This window comes from Haemaphysalis longicornis, unplaced genomic scaffold (genome assembly GCF_048455015.1).
Source record: "Haemaphysalis longicornis isolate Haplotype H1 unplaced genomic scaffold, Haemaphysalis longicornis Haplotype H1 scaffold_1, whole genome shotgun sequence".
Classification (NCBI taxonomy): domain Eukaryota; kingdom Metazoa; phylum Arthropoda; class Arachnida; order Ixodida; family Ixodidae; genus Haemaphysalis; species Haemaphysalis longicornis.
Window position 1 is genome coordinate 326,738,655 of NW_027526203.1, and position 21,413 is coordinate 326,760,067.

General features: G+C 46.2%; 2 protein-coding genes across 6 annotated transcripts in view; one reads left to right on the plus strand and one right to left on the minus strand.

The window, feature by feature from the left end:
• LOC144151803 (cytochrome P450 4c3-like) overlaps positions 1-2,165 on the minus strand; it is a 61,317-nt gene extending 59,152 nt beyond the window's left edge. For 4 of the 5 annotated variants that reach the window (XM_077682940.1, XM_077682956.1, XM_077682968.1 and 1 more), the window contains exon 1: positions 2,014-2,165. The gene's annotated coding sequence lies outside the window, so the exon portion shown is untranslated. Of the gene's footprint in view, positions 1-204; positions 258-2,013 lie in introns of all 5 variants that reach the window. The other variant, XM_077682948.1, reaches the window with a different exon arrangement.
• A 7,607-nt stretch (positions 2,166-9,772) lies between these two features.
• The window catches only part of LOC144151832 (cytochrome P450 4c3-like), a 52,389-nt gene continuing 40,748 nt past the window's right edge, over positions 9,773-21,413 (plus strand). Inside the window, exons 1-2 of the mRNA XM_077682982.1 lie at positions 9,773-10,070; positions 21,010-21,122. Coding sequence (XP_077539108.1) covers positions 9,872-10,070; positions 21,010-21,122 — 312 coding nt within the window. The 5' untranslated portion in view covers positions 9,773-9,871. The remainder of the gene's footprint in view (positions 10,071-21,009; positions 21,123-21,413) is intronic.

Genomic DNA, 21,413 nt, shown 5'->3' on the forward strand with positions numbered 1-21,413 from the left:
ATGCCGAAGTACATTGGACTGTAGGAATTAATCAGTACAAAATCATGGCGATTAGTTAGTGTATATAAAGACAGACAACAATATTAAATACAAGAAAGGTACAAGCATTTTAGAATACATCATAATTTAAACGAGTAAAGAAATTTCCCAATATGATACATGCTCCGACCTGTTATGATGCAAACAATAAGACTATACACTTACGGAGATCAGCCGGTTGGTCAAGAGGGCGTAAGACCACAGAAGACAAATTGCCCCTAAAAAATGAATACCATTAACTTTAATGCATTATTAACATATGCCATTCATGCAGGCCATCCCTAAACTGGGCGCAGTTGTCGATGCACGTTTTCTCTGCGTACTTTTCGCGCTAGCAATTACTTTGATGCAGGTCCTCCTCTTTAATTTTATAATGTTGATTGTCTTTTTTTTTACTTTGTCGTAGAAGTTTTCTATTATACTTTGGTGGTATGGGAGGACATTGATTTTGTCCTTGCTCACTTTTTCCCTGCCCAATTACCAAATAAAGTCTGATACACCCGTGCTAGAAAATTTTCCTTTATATTTTGTGAGCTTTTAAACATTCAGTCGAGCACACAATAAGTGCGCACGCCCTTTGCAGTGAACTAGCAAAGGCTAAGTGCAGTGCCCGGTGAGAAAGAATAAAATAACCGCGGCGGGTGACCTAGCATGTGCGCATTGGCGGCGAATAATTAACGGATGACGAAGGACGGCGCGCTGTACACGTGCGGAACAAATTCACCACATGCCGGAGCAGTGGCGTAGGAGGAAAAAAAGCCAAACACGCGAAATAAAATTAGGCGCACAGGGATACTCGAGCGCGGGCCGTCATGTATACCCACGAAGCCGGTCGTCGCTGTTAGGTAGGCAGAAACTTGTTCCGGAGATAAACACAAAAACACGTCCCGAGGCCAACACCTGGCGTTTACATGCCCGGCTACATGGTGACTGTCAGAATTAAAAACAATCATGCAATGGACGGAGTCATAATTGAAAGATCCCCTTTTCGAAATAGGCGCAATGGTGGACTCGTCGCTAGTATTATAGGACAACCTCGATTAGCCAACCCTGGATAGTCCGCTGGCAGTCCTAGGACTTCCCTCGGAGTGGAGACTCCGTAGGAATATATAAGTAGGAATATATACAATTTTGTTGTGGCTAAAATGCTACTGCATTATTGTTGGCGCAGATGTGCACGGCTTACTTTCATACTTTCTATTTATTCCTTCAATCCTCACCATTAGGGCACAAGTGCTCTAGAAGCACCAATGGTGGTTACGTCATCCGTATTGCTATTTCATTTTTTTTTACTTTTGACTGTGGACGCCATGTACACACAAAATATATTTAACTATCTCCACCGGAATAATTTATATTTCTAAAGAGAGGGACGAAGCCTACTAATCTTCATGGTCTAATGTTAGGGATAGCCTATGCTCAGGGAATGAATATGTTGCTGTTTGTTAACCTCGCATTAAATTGCTCTGCGTGCTTTTTTGAGCATGAAAAAAGGCTGCAGTTTTCAGTGACCCTTTCGGAAATATTTAATCAGCGGCTTGTCAATGCACATCAGTGTTCTTGTCTCAGTATTGCTACTCTTTCCAATAGGCAATCCTGACGACTCATGGAAAAAGGCGCTCTTCTAATAATTTACCTTTCTTAGCGACGAAGACTTTGTCACCTGCATGCAGAGATCATAAATATGTATAATTAATTCAGTGCTAAAAATGAGGCTAAGCCGGATTCACTCAAAATCGAAATTATATACAGATCATGGTGCGCGCGCCGAATTCTGCCCCCAGGATTGAGGCGCTTGTAGTGGCGGGCTCTGGAGTAATGTGACCACGTGGGGTTCGTTAACGTGATTCATAAACAACAAATATATTGTTTCACGTAACTACATATATATATATATATACCCTACACCACTGTTAAATGAAAGTGTCCCACCGTACAACTGAGAGAGTAGAGAAGACGTGAGTTCGTACGCACCTTTCCCCGTCGCGGACGACAGATGCCAAGCGAGTAAAGGCGCCGACTATGGCCGGCGCAGAAAATTGCTTTATCAATCTCTTTCTATCGCCAAGGGGGACGCTTCGGAGATCTTGTTGCTAGCGCGCGTGGCGATGTTGCGCAAAGGCGATTCCACCGCTGCCAGGGGCGTAGGAGGCCAGCATATAGAGCGCAGCGCCTCCTCGCGAGCCATGCGTTAGGCGCGAGTACGCGCGCGCCGCCTCGGCAATGTAGGCCTTGACTTCTGTGTGCCGCGTGCCATCGGCTCGCGAACGGAAAGCGCGGAAAGTGAGATCTACCGAGCACTCCTTGAGTGCCTGACCTCAATCAACGGACTTCACGGCGCGCCGGCCGACCATGCTGATACTTCCCCTGGGCCGGCACCGAGCACGTATACGGCACCGATAGTCTTTCGTTGGCTATTAGATGAAATTTTGCTCTCTCTCTGTATGTCTGTCTGCCTGTCCGGTGCCTGTCTTTCTTTCCCTCGGTTAAAAGTTACAACTACTCTTGAACGAGGCTTCCTGGCTATATAAGCCATATAGCCAGGACGTTTCCGAACAACTAAATCTTGAAGCATATTCCAGAATTTTCGACATTATTCAGCATAAAAGAAAAACAGCAGGCATATTTGACGCAAAACATAAATACATGACTGGTACATGCATTGTTTTTAAAATTAAAAATAGACGTGAGCGCAATTTTTGCGGCAACAACCAGAAATAAGGCGCGTTCTTAACAATATCTTAGCGACAACATACAAAAAGGGGCTTGCGCACGAGCCTTGCGCTCGTGGCTGGAGCCTTGGGCTCATGGCGCGAACGGCTGGCTTGTGTGCCAGGATTTTTGGGTTTCCTCAGAAAGGACGCCAGCAGTGCGAACGCGAGAAAATTGGCTTTAATTCAGCAAATCTCCGTTGCGTTTTTCACTGGAGGAGCGTGACAGTGGCGGAACATAGTGAGAGGTGGGAGGCATTTACGTGGCAGGGGCGGCAGATGACTGTCATCTTCCGAGAACATTTGCGGTGAAGCGAGCAGATACGCGGCCGATTTGTTGTCGCTGCAATCTTTCAGCACCCGCGTGATGACCGCTCTATTTTTAAACCTCGAATTAGCTCTGAAATGGCTGAAGCAGCAGCGCAGGTGGCGCACTTTTTATGCTCGGAGTGAGCGTAGCGTAAGGAGGGACATTTGTCACTGCATTTTCGCATTTTCGACACAAAGCCGCCAAAAATGGAGAATTTTTTAGGTGTTTATTTTAAAGCTTTAACGCTATTCAAGGATTCAGAGGTAACTAAAACACATTATTAGTTGGGTGTTTTAAAGGGGCCGTGCAGACAAAATACAGGTTTGTTTCGTTCGAAAGCTTTGTGGTTTTATATTGACCCCAGCACCTGTCCGGCACCAGGCGATGCTTTATTCACTGAGAATTTAAGCCATAATTTTGATTCTCCGGCTGAATCGTGTGTTTCGTGACTTCTGCGATGACGTGTCCAGAGGCAGAAATTTGGCTTATTTCTGCCTCTCTTTCTAATTAGAAAGGTCACGGTTCCCACAATATATGTGCATTTATTCACTGGGACAACGAATTTGCTCCGCGGGTGTCAAGATATGTTGTAGGGCGCAGGCTTACCACACACAACATGTTCGCTATGCTATAAAAATTAGTGCGATAACTTTCTGGTCAATGTAAAGGAATTGAACGTTCTTTAGTCACAGCATTAATACTGCAAATAGACAGGCACTGCCAAAAATTTTTAGGCGTGTGCGCAAGTGATAAAATATTTGACATCAATATTTGGCCAGTTGCCTTAGATTGCAACTCGATTCTAAATTAATATAGAATGCAGCTGCCATAACGGTCGTTTATAGTTACCAGTCGTGAAGAGGCAGTTTGCAAACTCGCGGCTAAAGGTCGTTGGTTAAGGGGCTTTTCCTCTCTTTTATCTATGCTAAGTAAATTACGGTTATTAGCTTCAAGCAGCAATGATGGACATACAGAGTGTGACTTTATTTCTCCTTCTACGCGCTATAAACTTGCTTTCCCCCTCAAATATATCTGTTGTATAGCGAAAAAAGAATAATTACTAGGACTGTTGTTAGTAAATACCAATTTATTGCATCATATCACTCAACACCAATGACATCCATACTTCCCTTGCGGGGAAAACATTCATTGGCCAAACTAATCTATTTATTTATTGAAAATTGCTGTTGTATGGGGTGTTAAATCGTTTTATGAGGGTTACAGCTAAAAAGCATATAAAATAAGTAATGGCTCTCACATTTTGTTGAGGCCACATTCTCAGATTCTGTCTTTTTTGCGCTAGGTTTTATCCGTCTTAGGGGCCAAATGCCACCAGAATTGATAATACGCGCGTGCCAGTCATAACTCAAATAGACGCTCCTAGCACGTGAATCATAAAAGTACTGTATACAAACAGGCTTGTGCTGTGCCTGACTCGCCACCGCAACCTATGCCCGACATTTGACCGCTAACAGGCAACAGGCAATCGATTCATTGTTTGTTAAAAAAGAATAGCCACCGCAAAAACCAAAGTAACAATTATTCTCCTGTTTATACATGTATAAGCTCCCATTTTTTACTACGATAGTACCGGAATGCGTTACTTGCCGGAATACCTTGCTGCCAAGTTCCGTTGACGTTAGCATAGTAAGCAAGCGGCTTGACCAATATTTTTCCTACCCGAAGGTATTTCCCCATAACATAGTGTGTAGCCATAGTATCCCTTTCGTTGCATATATTTACCACTGTATGTTCAGCCAAACCCTCAGATCAATGCGATGATTTGGCAAGCAGTAGTACTAACAGAGGGAATTAAATTACGGGGGATGCTTAGGACTTTCTAAGAACGTGAAGGCGAAAGCCTAGTGCGACCTGTTGTTGATGTGCTCTCGAACTTTCTGTTGAACGTTGCGGCCGCGTCCCCCGACAGCATCCTATCAAGCCGTGCGATACTGCCTGACTGCTGTGCTCCGTGGTTGGGCGGTTTGGGTTGGTGTGCTACACAGACAGTAAGATGCCTACGACGCGGGAGGCAAACGGACAGCCCCATGTTTGTTGTCCCCTCGAGCGAAACTGTAGTCTTCCAAGTTTCATTCAGCTAATTAGCGACGACGTATACTCAATCGCAAATTGCAAAAAAAAAAGTGTTTTGTTTCTTGAACTCCTCGGACCGCGCCCACGCAGCATCGCTGGTCATCCACTTTGACAGAGCGGAAGGGTACTGAATTATGAAGGAAGCATGAATTATGGAAGCATGAAGGCTTCTCCTGGCGACACTTATCAGAGACCTCTTGCTACATCCCGTTATCGTCTCTTTCTTCCCTTTCGTTTCTTTGTTCTTTGGTGCTAACTATTTCGACAGACAGAGTGGCGACCCTTCACGCCACAGCTTATGAAGAATGCGTGGCGGCCGTGCATCGGTTCCACTCACGTGCCGCTACGTTCTCCTGGCACGCGCGTGCACTAGGCTAACGCTGGCAACATTCTGAAGTAGCGCGGTGATGATGCATAACCTCGACACACAAATTCAAATGCGTTTGAAGGCGAAAGCCTTAAATATCTCATTGAGCGAAAAAAACCGGCGTTCGGACTTGTTAACAGAAAACAGGCTCGGAGGATTCTCTCTCTCTCCCCTTCATCTCTCTCTCTATCTGAATATCATCCCTTTTCCCCACCCACCGCACCAGCAGACGTTCCGGTGTCCACCTCTAGGTGCGACAAATTACGCCTGCTGGTGGGCCTTCCTTTGAAGTTTCAATCCAATAAATTCATTTATTCATTTCCACGGCGCGTGCTTGAGCGAAAAAGCCGGCGTCCGGCACCGGCGTCCTTAATATAAAAAAAAACTGCAGAAATTCCGTGAATTGCTTACAAAGCGCAGCATTCTTACGCCGCTGGTCTTCATTGGGATATTTATAGTCAAATTTCGTGATGAATAGCGAATTACGTTGGGTTGTTCTATTGTTTTCAAGTTTACCCTTGCTTCTTTTTGCCCATGATGCACATTTATGCTATTATACTGCCTCAACCGCGCCTACAGCACTGTATACAGTGCTGTAGGCACTGTATACTGTACACTGTATACACTGTAGCACCTGCACAAAATATATTTTGTGCAGGTGGAAGTAATAGTGAACGGTTGTTCTGTCTTCACGGCATTTGTGTCCCTGTTTCCGTCATTATTTTCGGGAATTTTTTTATTTTTATCTTCGTTTTTTTGTAGGAGGTGATGGCGAAATGACGGCGACGTGTTGAATCGGTTCAATTTTAACGGAGAAATGACGGTGGGCTGGGTGCTTTTATTCAAAATAACATCCAATTAACCGATATAATGGGTTTTCGCTTCGAATTATTCAGCAGTCTCTTCGATTGGATTGCATGAAAAATTTCCGCGGCCAGTACACAACCTCTAATTAACCGAAAATTCTAAATTAAGCGACTTCGAATTATCAGAGTCGACTGTATAACCAATGAATGTTACCTCCTGGATTTAAGCATTTTTTGTTTGCAAATTCAGGGCGTTACACAGTCCGCCCGTTCTCGCTATTTTTTATGCGTGCTTCCAATGTTCTTTTCCTGGCTTTTTTTTATTTATTTTAGTCTTTGTTTCCTGAAGCACATGTATAAGATGCATATTTTTGATTTCGTCAGATCTTTTTTGCAAAATGTATATTTTTCTACTTCTGTACTTTTGGGGTTTTTGGAAATTCCGTTCGACCAATTATCTCCATTTACGTTATTACAACGACTAAATGTGTTACTGCCGCCAATTAGGCCTTTTTGTCCGAATGCAGGGTGTTACATGGTCCTGGCTGCGAGGGTACCTGGCATTGAATGCCATGCAGTAAAAGGGCCCCTTCACGAGGCCTAAACGCGCCAGTAGCGAAAGGTGGTTGCCCCCGTCGATCAGCCAGAGCAGCAGGGCCGTTTTACACACCATGGTAGTGCAGGTTGTACTTTTTTTTTTTTTGAGGCACGATCACTTCCTCGTTGCCCGCTCTGTCCTTTGAAATTCAATCTTCGTAAGCGCCACCGCCGTGCTTGAGTTATCGACAGCCACTTGTATTACAGGTCATCCCACCGACACCCACAAAAAGAACGCATTAAGGTATCGGCGTGATAAGAAAGGCGGTGAGAAGTTAATTGTTTAAGTGGCGAAGATTACAAGACGCCAGTGACGCGGGCTTTACAGCCAGCCAATCCGGTTGCCAGTGTTTAAAAGGGGAAAGCAGACCGGTGCACCCTTTACAATCATTTTTCTTTCTTTTCTGCTTGTTTTACGAAGCGAGACTTCAGTGCTGGCGTCGCTGAACATTAGAACCCTGTGTCAGGCACGGGGTGATATTTGGTCAATGAATAGGTAATTGAATATTGAAGCCCTATCTTACACTGGTGGCAGATTTAAAATGAGCAGTGGTACGCTCGGAGCGCCGTTTGTACACTGTTACGTTTCCATATTGCAGATAAGGGGAGGGGAAGAACAAGCACCTAAATTCACCACGACCATCAACTCTCCCATTACAGAGCGCCGTAAATAACCAGCGGCGGAATGTGAGGAGACATCGAGGCCTGAAGCGTTAAGGCGGATCGCAAAGCAAAGAGTCTCCAGCTGAAAGATTGCAAAGCCCTTCTAGAACGCGAGGCGAAGCAAAATGTCCCAAGCTTCCAGCTGGATATTCATGTTTTCGTAGTCATAACCCATAAGGGGGGCTTAGGTATCCTTGGATTTTGTTATTTACTGTTTAAAACGGTGGCCAGTTTTCTGCACCGGACAACAAAAACGCCCGTGTTTCGCACAGCGGGGCACTTTCCTGTTATTTTAGTTTCCCTTATATTAGGGAGAATTTGCGTACGCGCTTCCTTATGGTGCTTATGCAACCGTCTGAAGCAGCTTAGAATAGGTATACCCACTTAGAAAATAAAGCTCGTTGGGCTAGTGTTTTGTAGTGGACAGCGGTAAGAAAGCGAAATATACGCTGCGCAGAGGCGACTACACTAGGGACTCTTGTTCCGGATTTTTTGGCTATCTATTATACACGTAGGTTAACCAGAATGCAGACAAGAGCATATTTTAAATTATGTTAGGCCACTTTAGGATTTAACCGACCTGCAAAATTTCAAATCAGTAAACCCGCGTACAACAGCCAAGCGTTTATTTCGTATCGAAAATTCCCAGCTGGCGGAGAAGTGAACCACCCCAAACAGCCATGAAATCTACTGCTAATCACGCTTGCAAGAAATTCTACACCAAGCTTGCAGAACCAGCAGGGTGGAGAAATGAGCGGTGAAATGGATACTTCTTCCGAGTATGTAGTTCCAGTGTCTGCTTCACTGGCTGCTTCACAGTGTCTGCTTCACAGTTCAGCTTCACTGGCGTTGCACTGCGTGCCAAGCTCAGAGCATCAGCTTCAATAGTGGCATTTCTACACGCGAAACATGTAAAAATCACGTTCCTAACCTGCTACATGCGCTTACATTTAGAAATAGTTTGAAAGCAGGTTTCAATTTGCGTTATGTTTACGGCAGACTGCTGCATTACAAAGCGTCCGCTGAGCCGATCGATCGGTCTTATCTATGCTACTGTGGCCGCAGCACCCACCTTTCCTATACTCTCCCCCCGTGAAGGGTAACTAAAAGGGGCCGCGTTTCTGCTTCATTTCAGGAGGAATATTACAACTAACATAGATATAAAAACGTTGTTCCTATTGTACGCAGCGCTTCCGCTGGATGACGCCACCGAGCTGCTCCTGGTGCGATCGTGTAACGCGAGCAGGGGAGCGGAAGCCGCGCCTGTGCACCGTCGCTGCCGTCGCGTCAGAGAGCAAGAAGAGCGCTCTCCGTTGAGCGACGCGAGCCACCGTTGTAAATAAAGTCAGTTAATTAAAACGGACTGTTTCAGTTCAGCCAACGGTTCTCAATATAGATAACACTACAGTGGCACGTTACCAGAAGAATTCCTACAATCACGCCAGCTTTAATACGCATAAAGAAAGCGGGCAACACTGCGCGGGTGTATTATATAGCTTCGCCTTGGTTTAGCACGGCTCTGTACCCCGGCGGGATGGAAAGCTTTTCCTCAGTGTTAGTAGTACTAACTACGCTTGCGTTGTTCAAAATATTTGTTTATTCGCTGCAAGCCGACTGCGAGTCGCTGGAGGAAACCAAAAGCACTATTATAAAGCGCGTCGATGGCGGTGCCTGTTGTGTTTGGGGCCCAAGATCTTAGTGGGGTCCAAGACGCTGCGTTCCCCTATTATATAATTGTCCAACTACCCCGTCAAGACGATACGAGCGTAAGTCGGTGCAGCCGACAGTGTCCGCGGACGCGAAGCCGCCTCTCATGCCGGAGCGCGAGAATCGACGGCCCTGACTTCGTTGTGCCTGGAGGGTTTTCGCGGGCTTTTCCGAGGCAATACCCCGCTAGGCATTCATGCAGGAAATAAGGCCCACTGCAAAGGTAATGCTCTCGTAGCTGTTGTCGCCTGGAAGGACCGGTTATGCCGTAACAACGTGCCCAAAAACCGGCATCGGCAAGTTGCTTCTGTTTACATTCCTGCCATTTCAAGGCGGACAATACGCGTTAGAATGCTTAAATACGTAGCCAGCAGTGCTCCTGAGCACACACATATGCTCCCCTTCCCCAAACCGCCGTTTCCACTACGGCGCACAGAATACAGCCCCTCTCCACCCCTTTCGTCGAGGCTCGCAGCAAGGTCACGACGCATTTACGACGCAAGCGTAGAAAGCGCCCCTCGAGGCCCGTGTAAGCAGTGCGGTCGTACGGACGACAGTCCTTGCCGACTGGCCAGCGATGATAGTGTTTCTCTACGCGATCGCCGGAGCGTGTTTGCTCGCGGTAATCGCGCTTGCTGCCGCACACGCGGCCCGGCTCCGGACGTGGAAGTATGTGCGGTACATGCCGGGACCCGATGAGACGCTTCCCTTGCGGACGGTGCTGCAGCTCCAGCTTCGCATGGCCCTGTCGAAAGACCGGATGCCCGTGACTGCGGGTGAGTGCACACTCTGCGATTATTCACTCCCTCTTTCCGGTGGCCAGAGTCGTATAGTACAGGTGCCGCCAAAAGTAATTGGAGCACGGGAGCTGTGGCCGAACCGCATAGGAGCGCCGTGTAGCTGCACCGGCGGTAAACTAAAGAAACAGAACACGCATGCGTGCCTGCCGACACCGATAGCCCCCCTATACTTCTCAACCTTCCTTGAAGGCGGCTTTGAGCGTTGTTCGCAGCATATTGGTCTCGGCGATGGCGCTGATAGCAGACCCACCTAAAAATATTAGAAAAGAAAAATTGTCACTTCAGATCCCTGTCATTGCGACGCTTCTTCAGCAGCTCGCGTGCGCTGAAAGTGTGTGAGCGACGCTGCCGGATACCGCCTCTGCTATCAGCGGCATCTCTGAGACCAGTATGCTGCGAATAATGCTCGAAGCCGCGTTAAAACGGGGTTGAGAAATATAGATGGGCTATCACCGTCGGCAGGCGCGCATGCGTGTTCTGCTCCTTTCGTTTACCGCAGGTGTAGCTATACGGTGCTCCTATGCGGGTCGGTCACAGGTCCAGGTGCTCCCATTACTTCTGACGGCACCTGTACGTGTCATATGTAGCGTATTGAAAACCTGTCGCGCCATTGCGGGTGTGTAGACGTTGGAAACGCGGATACCTATAAAAGGGCGACGCTGAGATACTGAGAGGGAGACACGCCCGCGCACAGGGCGAGACAGACGGCTTAAGAACTGTTGTATCTGGCAGACATAGCGAGGCTGTGTGTTTGAAGGACTGCAGTTAATTCTTTGACATGTAACAACGGCCTCTGCACCGAAGGTATGCCGGTGAAATGAGCAGAATTCGTCCTGGACGAATGTGATTGGCGGGTAGCGAAGCGCGCGGACAGTAAGCATTTTCGGTGTTTACAGTCTATCTTTTACTCTTATCGTTTACTCTTATCTTTTCTCTATTTATCGATTTAACAACACGTAACTATTTAACCGAATTGAGCTGGACACTTTGAAGGGTCAACGTATATAGTACAACTACGCTTAATTCCAAAGCTCACAAATATTTCCGACACCCTCGTTATGCACGTAGCTTGATATAACCAGGAATGTGGGGCTTTTAAAACGAATACAGAAAGGAATTCCAGCAGTCTCAAACGCTACAAAAAACTTTTCATGGCATTTAGATAGGGTAGTCGGTTACTAGAGAAGTGTAAAAGATATAAACAGCACAGTAAAGATGAGGCGAATCGAACAAAACGCGCAGCGTGAGCGCAAGACATTAACAGACTTTTTTTGCTCACACGCAAAAAGAGAAGCGAGTAGTGCAGGTGCTGACAGGGGAAAATAATTAATGGACGGATGGGGACTATGCACGAGCAAGCAGGATACCTCAGTTTTGCGCTCGTAGCAAGGTATGTATGCGGCGCTGACACAGGGTTTTCACTGAGGATGCACAAAACTTAAATGTTTCATGACTCACCTGGCATTTTAAACGCGGCGTGGGCCACTTCTCGGCCAATTTTTTTTTATCGCTATGGGACAAATTATGCAGATGTGGTATAGCCCCACGCCTCCTCCTTGGCGTTCCATATTTTTCACTTGACATCGTGCCCCTGACTTAACGTCGCGCAAAAGGCTTTCCACCACCGACACTTTGACCTCCCTAGGGCAGCCAGGATCTTTTAAACGTGCTGCTTGGTGCTGAATGCTATCCGCGACTTAGTGGTGACAGGACTTCTCTAGAGCATCTCGAACACAGCTAACGTCAATACCCCTTTTCACTTTCTTCGAATGCGCTGAACCGTTTTCTGCCCAGCAACAACGTTTCCTTGTTAGTAGGCGAAAAGGAAGGTGGGTGGGCCAAATATGATGCACGAATCAGAAGCCCCACAGGAAGTTGCTAGGAATTTTTTTCAGATTTACTTGTCAGTGTGAAAATGAAGAAACTGTTAGCCCTCTGTGAGCAGCCTAATCTTTTTGCTGTTAACAAGAACGTTTAGGCAGCCACAAAACAGCGTTTCTATTTTCCTGTTCTTGCTAAGGCTCACAAGGAAGGTGTTAGTAGCAGACGAAACTTCTTGGAAAGGTGTCGTTTCATAGTTTTCACACAGTAATCTTAGCGCCCTAAATGTGTACGATACTTATTTGTTTGTCATTCTGGAGAGTGAAAGTGTGTCAGTCGAACAACTTGTCTGCTTTCTTATACGACGTAATTCCTCGAGAGTAGCTCATGATTAGTGATGTCATTTAACAGTCAGAAACAGTAGGTTCTTAGAACCGGGATGGTTTAACTATCGTAAACTTTGGAGTATTGCTATCATTTCCCTGTTCATCTATGTTAGCCTCTAATAATAATGATCCTTTCTTCTGCATTCTATCATGTATTTTGTCTCGTCGACTGACGGGCGACGATAAAAGCGTACACACCGATCAGTTGCTGGAACTCGAGTGCCTTTATCAAGTGAAGAGAACTGGTGAAACCCCCCTGGTCCCCGGTTTTGCAGGCTACGCACCTTAGACTGATCGCTAGCAATAATTGATCGAAGTGTGGCTCACTTTACTAAAGCCCACTTCTGCCACCATGTGTCGGCGGCTGACGGGCGACGATTCCGCACGGATGAGTGTTATGGGCGGGTAGTAACAAACCACCACGAAGGGAATATGTTTTCTGTGTTTACTAGGGTTGCCACCTTTCCCCGAAAAAAAAAAACCAGGCCCTTCGAGAAAGATGGGGGGGGGGGGGGGGGGGGGCGTGGTGCGTGGTGCGTGGTATACAATAGAAGGTGGAATTTGTGTTGAAAAAAAGACGCCCTGTTTTTGAGCATGTAATGTCATTTGTTTGTGGCGTTGTCCTAGGGAGACATCACCATAATCTTTCTACTGAAAGTGACCGAGGTTTGGGTTATTGGTCTGAATGTACTGCACTGAAAAGTAACCACACATACTTCCTTTAAAAGCCGTTCTTTGCATCTGAATCCACCAAACAAACGTCGAAAAGTATGCAATCTTATGACATAATGTATTTGATATTCATAACATACACGCGCAATACTATGTAATACACCAACAGCACAGAACGCGAATGGCAGCGGCACTTGCTGGTAGTGGCGGCGGCATTTCGTTGTGTTTCCCACCCCTTCGTCCCCCTCCATCTCAGGAAGCGCGCCTGCCGGCGTATTTTCTCTGCTCGCATGTCTTTGCGAAGCGTGTCGACACGTATTTATCGTCGTAGTTGTTGAATTAACGCTTATAAAACACCGAGAGTATAATAATCGCGGCACGATGGTAAAAAAAAAATAAATAAAACGGTCGGGGTCCGGTGGCAACCCTAGCACTGTTTACGGAGTTGTGAATCTGCGCCCCGTCCGGTCTCTCTCTCACACACACACACACACACGCGCGCGCGCACACGCGCACGCACACGCACACGCGCACGCGCACGCACGCACGCACGCACGCACACAGTACAACGGGTGGGGAAAGAGGCACGCCACGCAGTTTGTTGCATAGAAACTAGTCGTTGTGTGCAAGGTGTCACTTTCCTGTGGAAAATGTTACATTCGCCGGACAGGTAGGTTCGTCAGTGCCGGGCTGCGAGAACCCCGTGCAGTACAGGGGCTGCGCGGGGCCATGCAGCTGACCATCGCGGCTCTCCTCCATTTGACAAGATTCTTGAACTGCACTGTTTAAAAGACCAGGCCAGTCGTGAAACGTTGGAGGTTTGGTTCACCCTCAGTGGAAATACGGACTGTGATTACCACATCCATGCCACTGTCAAAGAAAAAAAAATATGTTATCTGATTGCGCACTTCCTACGTGGGTGACACAGGGGTGGCCTGCCTACTGGCGAAAAATTCACCCTCCTTTTTTTCCCATGTTCGCACCTACGCTATTGTATTCTCTTTTTGTGTGTGAGCCAAAAAAAAAGCACTATGGCAATGCTTGTCACGTGTAATATCGTCTTGCAGTGTTTAAATATGTTCAACGGCGCCAACTAAAGCATGGGGGGGAACCTTTTGGGGGTTTTTGGAATGAAGATAGCAGATTTAAGACATGTTAGCAAAGAAAGTGGAGGAACCTTTTGGGGGTTTTTGGAATGAAGATAGCAGATTTAAGACATGTTAGCAAAGAAAGTGGATAAAATACACGCTCATTGTGGGGACCGAACCCACTACTTTCGGATTACGCGTGCAATGCGTTACCAACTCGGCTACCTGAGCAGCTGTAGTCTCCACCATTTTCTGTGGTATTTATTTAATGTAAAGGTATCCTACGGCTGGGGGAAAGAGAAGAAAAACACGAGAGGAAAAAGGAAAAAAAAAGTTCCTTCGTGAGGCTAAACTCGACACCATGCAGCTGCCACAATCAGTGACATGCGCAATAGACGTAACAAGTACCGCCTTTAATAACACCACAAAGGGCTTGCTGACACAATTTGCACCTTCCTTTTCGTGTCATGAATCCCTCCAACGGCCCCCCAGAAGCAAGTCAAAATCATATGGACCCCGGCCGACTCTGGTCTTCACGGCAACCTGACGGCACACGTCCTTGCCCGAGAACTCGGCCACCGCGAGAACTCGGCCAGGAAAAGTCGGAGCGGACCTGGCAACCACTTCTCATATACGCCTGCATAACTCAACATTACCGACTAGCGCGACAACTTTATATCCACCAGTCACCGATCAGGACAGCGATCAAGCCACCCACCCACCCACACCCAACACGACTCACGCCATCCATCCTACTGTTTATGATCCCCTGTGTATTCACTTCGAACCCCCAGGCACACTGCACCATGTTGTGTGCGAATGTCGACTAAACCTTGATCTTCCCCCATCTCCTACTCCTCACACGGGCAGTGAGAGAGTACGCTGGCCAGCTCTTGTACTGAAACACAGCTTTTGCTTGCGGAAAGGGCGAAGACAGCCGGCCGTACCAGCGGAGTCTTGGACTGAAGACCCCGACCACAAATATGGTCACTTCAACTCAACTCTGATTATTCAATCTCTCTCTCTCTCTCTCTCTCTCTCTCTCTCTCTCTCTCTCTCATATATATATATATATATATATATATATATATATATATATATATATATATATATATATATATATATATGTATATAAAAAAAAAATTCCATGAGTACGCAAGGTCAAGTCGCGCTCGGGCACATTTTTTGCTCCGGAAAAGTGGTGTGCATGCGCAGATTTTGCAGAGGATACAAGGTGGCCTGCGCCGACTTGTAAAAGATGAGTCTTTTCTGAGGTGGTCATTCCGCACATGCCTTACTGCCCAAAATAGACGGCACCATATCAGAGGGTGATTTCGTATTCTACGTTGATTCAGCACGCAACGAAGCGAGTTGCACGTTTTTTTCCGCATGATGCCCTTGGCGGTTCCGCAGCACTAAAGCCACGTTGCACATCATCCGTTCTTATTGCGTGTGGATCGAAAACAATGTTCGTATGCCCGCTCTCTGTCCAATATTGCTCAGTCTATGAGAAAATTTCTGAACGTAAGCAATTACGTGGATGCACACACTTTTCTTTGCCTTTTACACGTTCAGTGTGGCCTTTGATTTCACGGATTTCAAAACTCCCCGCGAGAGTCACAATTCGGGTACGCCGGTACCCTGCGTTGGTTGCACAAGTGCTGCGTTGTCTTTCTGTTTTCGTATTAGTTGAACAAAAAAAAAATCACAACGTTTTTAAGTGTAATGCCGTATTGAAAACAATATTTCGTCAAATGACAGGGTCTACATTTCGAGTTACCACGAACTTTCAAAGGTTAACGTGCTCTATCATAGCTTTTAATGGATAATTTAAAGCACTATTTTCCCGTCGTACTGCTTAAGTAGTCGGAGAACCATGGAAGTTTACACGTAGCTTCCATGCTGGGTATATTAGTATCTTACAGCGACACATTCAAACTTCTTAACTGGTATGCCATAATTATTTATGAAATAATTTATTATGCGTACAATTCTTTGCCGGGCAACGTGTAACGCCCTTAATTTACACAAGAATGCACAATTGGAGAACTGGACACATTTAAGCGTTGTTTGAGCGTCAATGCAGAAAAATAGAACAATGGAATTAAAAAAAAAAACCCGAGAAGTTAACACCGGTAAAAGTGTATAAATGAGCTCACGAATACAGAAATATACATATTATACACCACCCTGACAAAACGGCGACCAAAGTAAAAAGCCCCCTAAAAACATCCGAAATTAAAATAAAAGATAGTAAAAACGCGCCAACTGTGTCACGCCCCTGCATTTGCGCGACAATGTATATTTGGCGAACATAACACATTGATTCGTCATAATTGCGTAATGAACATAATTGGACCCGCAGCAGTGGCTCAGTGGCTAAGGCGTTGCGCTGCTGAGCACGAGGTCGCGTGTTCGATTACCGGCCGCGGCGACCGCTTTTCTGATGGAGGCGAAAAGGAAAAACGCCCGTGTGTACGAGATTTCGGCGCACGTTAAAAAACCCCCAGGTAGTCGAAATTAATCCGGAGCCCTCCACTACGGCGCGCCTCATCGCCTGCGTTGCGCCGGCGCGTTAAACACTACAATCAGTCAATCAACATAATTGGTCAAAATTAATTTAAAACATACAAAAATGGAAAACAAAATGCTTCAAAAATGAACCAAGGAATTCATGCCCTGACAAAACGAAGACCACAGTGGAAAGGCCCAAAAAAGCGACGAGCAGAAATGAAAAAAAAAAAAAAAAATGTGAGGAGCAACCAACCGTGCAATACGCCTTCATCGGTACAAAAATACCGATCTGGCAAAGCTGAGTCACCCACGTATTATATTTTTCGGTCTCTTGCCAAAAGACACAAAAGAATAAACTATAAAACAACATAACCGGACTTATTTGGTGACTCAGCCAAAAAATTCAATGAATACAAGCAACGCAAAAATGCTTGGGCATTAGTACAAAATTTTCTGAAAATCTGCCACTTTTTTTGCTTAATGTCCTACGTTTCTTTTTTTCGATATAGCTGCCTGTTTACGTGAACCCTGTGGACTAGTAAACCGCCAACGCCGTACCAGCACGGAAACTGTCGCCTTACTTTGAGGCGAACTTTCATTCCAATGAGCTCACGCGTATCTGCAACAAGATTCGAGCATATATTTTACGCTAAGATATTTCTTAATCTGGTATCTAAAAATGTTTCGTCCTATGTAAACATGACATTAGGAGTGGATCTTCACGTGTTGCTCAATTCATTGAACTTTCTCAAGATATCCTGTTCGTTTGGTTCTAAAAAGCAAGTTGGCTGTCTCGTTCAATTACAATATTACAACTGAGTCTGTTTTACGCTATCTTTCGTTACTCAAGCTGTCCCCACTGGACCTCCTTATGTTCGTTTTTCATTGGGTGAAGGCACTCATCTTGTACCACACTAAAGGTGTTATCAGCGGGTGTACATCGTATTCTTCTGCAGTCCCTTCGAGAATTGCACAAAGGGTTGTGGTCTCTACCTCACAATAAGCACCACCTTAGCACTGCACAAGGCATGCACTCATGCACATTGCGAGGAACCACCGCGGGTTCGAGCTATTTGAGAACGCTCACGGAACTGAGACGCCGTCGCGCCAGCTCAACACCGCCTCTGTTGGGCAGGTGGAGTAGAGGGCGACAAAGGAATATGCCCAGTGTAGTACATCAGAAGAAGGCGTTTATTTGCGCCAACCCCTTCAGTTACATTTCAACATCCCCGTGGGTGAAAAGGGGCGATGGGCGACCTGGCGCCACGCGCCAGTGTGCGCGTCATCGGCGCGCTGAACCGGTGGGCTCAGCAATAAGGGCAAAATCTGGGGTGCTGGCCGATGGGCTCGCAATAGAAAGACACTGTCCTTCCGTTTCCAGGCGCGTACCGCACGGCGTGATCGTCGAGTGTCAGGTACGGCTAATATGTGAGTGAACGGACTGAGGATCAACCGAAGGCACGGGCCGGCAGCCGGAAGGGCTAGCGGGCTTAGAGTCGGCGCAAAAGAGCTGCGACCGGGCGGTGAGGAAATAGTTACGCACCTTCGGCTGTCCTCCTCAGCGTCTCCCCGAACGGACCCCCGTGCAGGGCGCGCGTTCGCGTCCCGGCGAGGGTGGTGTTCGGGAATCGTTCAAACAGGCCAATGAGGTGAGGTTAGCTCCAACACCAGGGCGGAGCCCCCGCTGCGTGACAGTGTTTTATCGCCGCAACTGTTGCAGGAGTTTTAGAAGACGGCTCGGCTCTACACAGTGGCGCCGAGACGAGCCGGCAACTCGAAGGAGAGAGGGGAAAAAGCGCCGCGCAATGACAGAAACCTAGCGATCGCGCAATGGCTCGGGCGCCAGGATCCCCACAGGGTCCACTTTGGGGTGACACCTGTTTTCAATTTTTATAACCAGAGCGGCCCAAGTGTAACGTATGCAAAATGTGGCATGATCTAACGCTCATTCCTTCGACGTAGTTTCACAAGCAACCTTATTTGTTTCATTTGCGCCATAAAGCTGGTCCAAATTCCAGATGCTTTTTCTCGCTAATGTGTGCATCAGCCTCAACATAAATTCCTACTTTTGGATCTCTGTTGGTATTTGTTTCGGTCCTATCGGATTTTTTACTGCATGCACATACTCTGTATTTGCCTGTTGTTCATGCTATTGTTAAAGATCGATTTTATGGTCTTTGTCCTACAGTGGGCACGATAAGGCTGAAAATGATCATGAAGACGACAAATGTATGCACGTGCTCAAGGTTGATTCCCTCGAAAAATTTTTGATCCACTTCTCGACGGAATGGGTAGAAGAGCTGAACTTTGCGCGCCTCAAGTTGGCCTCGTCAAATGGCGCTGAATCGTGGCAGCCAGGCATAGAGCACGCTGCGTTAATGATCCTGCTGATGGCGCAAACGCTGCTGTTCGGCTGAGCCGCGGTGTGCGTGGATGTCCACTGTCCATCCTTCGCGGCGCGTTCGTGCTCTGTGGAGAGCCCACCGCGTTTCATTTATTATTCTCATAATTGAATCAGTGGTTTATACAGCATTGTCCAATACACATCAGTGCGTATGCGCTACTTTATGAGCGTGTAACTATGTGCTATGTGTCCCAGTGCGCGCTCGGGCTTCTTCTGGTGACCCTGCAAGCCATTGAGCAATAATAATGTTGTGCGGTCACTCTGCCGGATTTAGGGCCGTGCACAATGAGGAAGATAATTTCGTTATCCGTACTGATATTTAATGCTTATCAGGTTAATGCAATAGAAAAAGAGCCGAAGTGCTTCAAAATACACCTCGTTTTGCCCGCTTACGTAGAAAGCTGCTTAACGGTGATGATAATTACTTTTGACATGACGCAGAGTCTGAGACTCCGGATAATGCGAAATAGTTCTCTGTGCTCGTGTCATCTGACCTCAAATGAATTATGTTGATGACACCACTTCGCACGGTGAAATATTCTTGGTTATAATACAAGAAACCTTACATTCGCTCAGAAGAATTTAATGGAATTTAAGTCTTCATGAAGTGGTTCATTCCGCAGGAGTATGAAAACTTAATGCAACTCTCATTAGAACAGTTGGCAGTGGTTGAGAACTTGTCTGGCGTGGTTCATTACTACATCCTCCCAGCATATCATTAGCGTCACACAGATAACTATAGCCCTACAATTAACCTTGATCGAGTAGTCTATAGTTCCTTTAAATAATCATCCTCGAAATACGCAATGAGGGAGGAAACTGATTAATCCATGACTTTATTCATAGCCACCTAAACATATGTTTTTTGCTAAACCCAAGAGTACAAGAAAAAAGTACGGTAATATTCATGCCGCAGGTGTATTTCGCGCGTCATGTTATATAGGCTCAACGCTGGCGCAACGTGTTATGTACGCTCGTGCAACTTTTTATATACGCTCACATAGTTTTGGGACTACAGGACGAGGTCTATTTAGTTTGTTGTTTTTGCGTTTCGTTACAATAATGCAAAGAAATTGCAGGAAAAAAGGCAAATACTCGCCGCAGCCAGATTGAAGAGGGCCCAACTGTTTGTACAAAGCACTCGTGATAACCTGCAATCAATTTTGAAATCTATGCTCCATAAACAGCATCACCACAAAGTAATGAAATCTAAAGAGCGTTGCTGCTTTTCATCCTTAAAACTCATAATATTTATGGCAAAGAATATTAAATGCGCAACACAAAAATAAATAGCGTATTTTAAATCAACGCGACTTGCTGATCTTTATGAATTTAAAATTCCTTATGCAAAAATGCAAAATAAAAACACGTTTTCACCGCATATACTTCTAAGAAGGGATCCAAAGAACTATTGACCGCACTATGACACTGCCGAGATAGCAAAGTTTCAATTGCGTTGGTGCATAGCTTTGTAAATTTACCTCATTAGAGGTGAGGTTCTTTCTGTCGTTTGGGGTGACTTGGAAATGGGGACAAACGATTTGTAATCCCGCCAAGCCTATGCTTTGCCCGATAAAGCGGGCTCACCCAATCGTTCCTATTTTTCCAGGGACCCTTTGCTAGTTGCGGCGCCATAAAAATAACACGCTGCAATTTTACAGATGCTCTTTTCATGCAACCAGTTGGCAGAAGTCGTATAATGCAGTAAAAGGAAAATTTTTATGAAGGTAGTATAGGTAGTAAGTGCACTGGTGAGTCATGGCTGACACTTGTTACGTGACGAAGAGGCTCTGATTGTGCGGGCCAATTGTATTTTTCATTAATTTGTGGTTGCCAGTGTACGGATGCAAAGCCATAGCTTGCTTGGCCGTACCTATCAGACAACTGAGCACACTGGCAACCTCTGATTTCTGCTTGCCAAGCAATCTCCGGCGGGTGTACATACCTCGTCGCCTTCTTGTTCTGTATGCCCTCTTTGCGAGTTGCTCGCAATGGAAATAACGCAGGCGCATCCTCGTTTACTATTTCAGTGATCATGAAGACACGCTGGGACCTAAGCCAACAATATCGAAAGGAAGGATTTTTCTGCTTCTACATCGGAACGAGACCATGCATCACAGTGTACAAGGCAGACCACGTCGAGGTAAATAGCTCTAAAATTGTTTCAAGTCGTCTCCTTGGGTTGCAGTATTGTTGCCCCGTATAGTGTGATTCAACGAAACTGACATATAGACTGCGCAGTATTTTTATGCTTCTCTGCCCACACTTCTCTATGTATTAAAGCTTTGGGGGTAGTTTGTGTCCGAGCCTATCTGTTACCAATGGTACTATTAAAGCGACAGCCTTGATCTTTGTTTCAGGCACGCGCGTGTTGAGGTTCAGAAAATCGTGGTACAAAAAGAAGTTAGCAGTTGTGGTCGTAGCGAGCACGAGA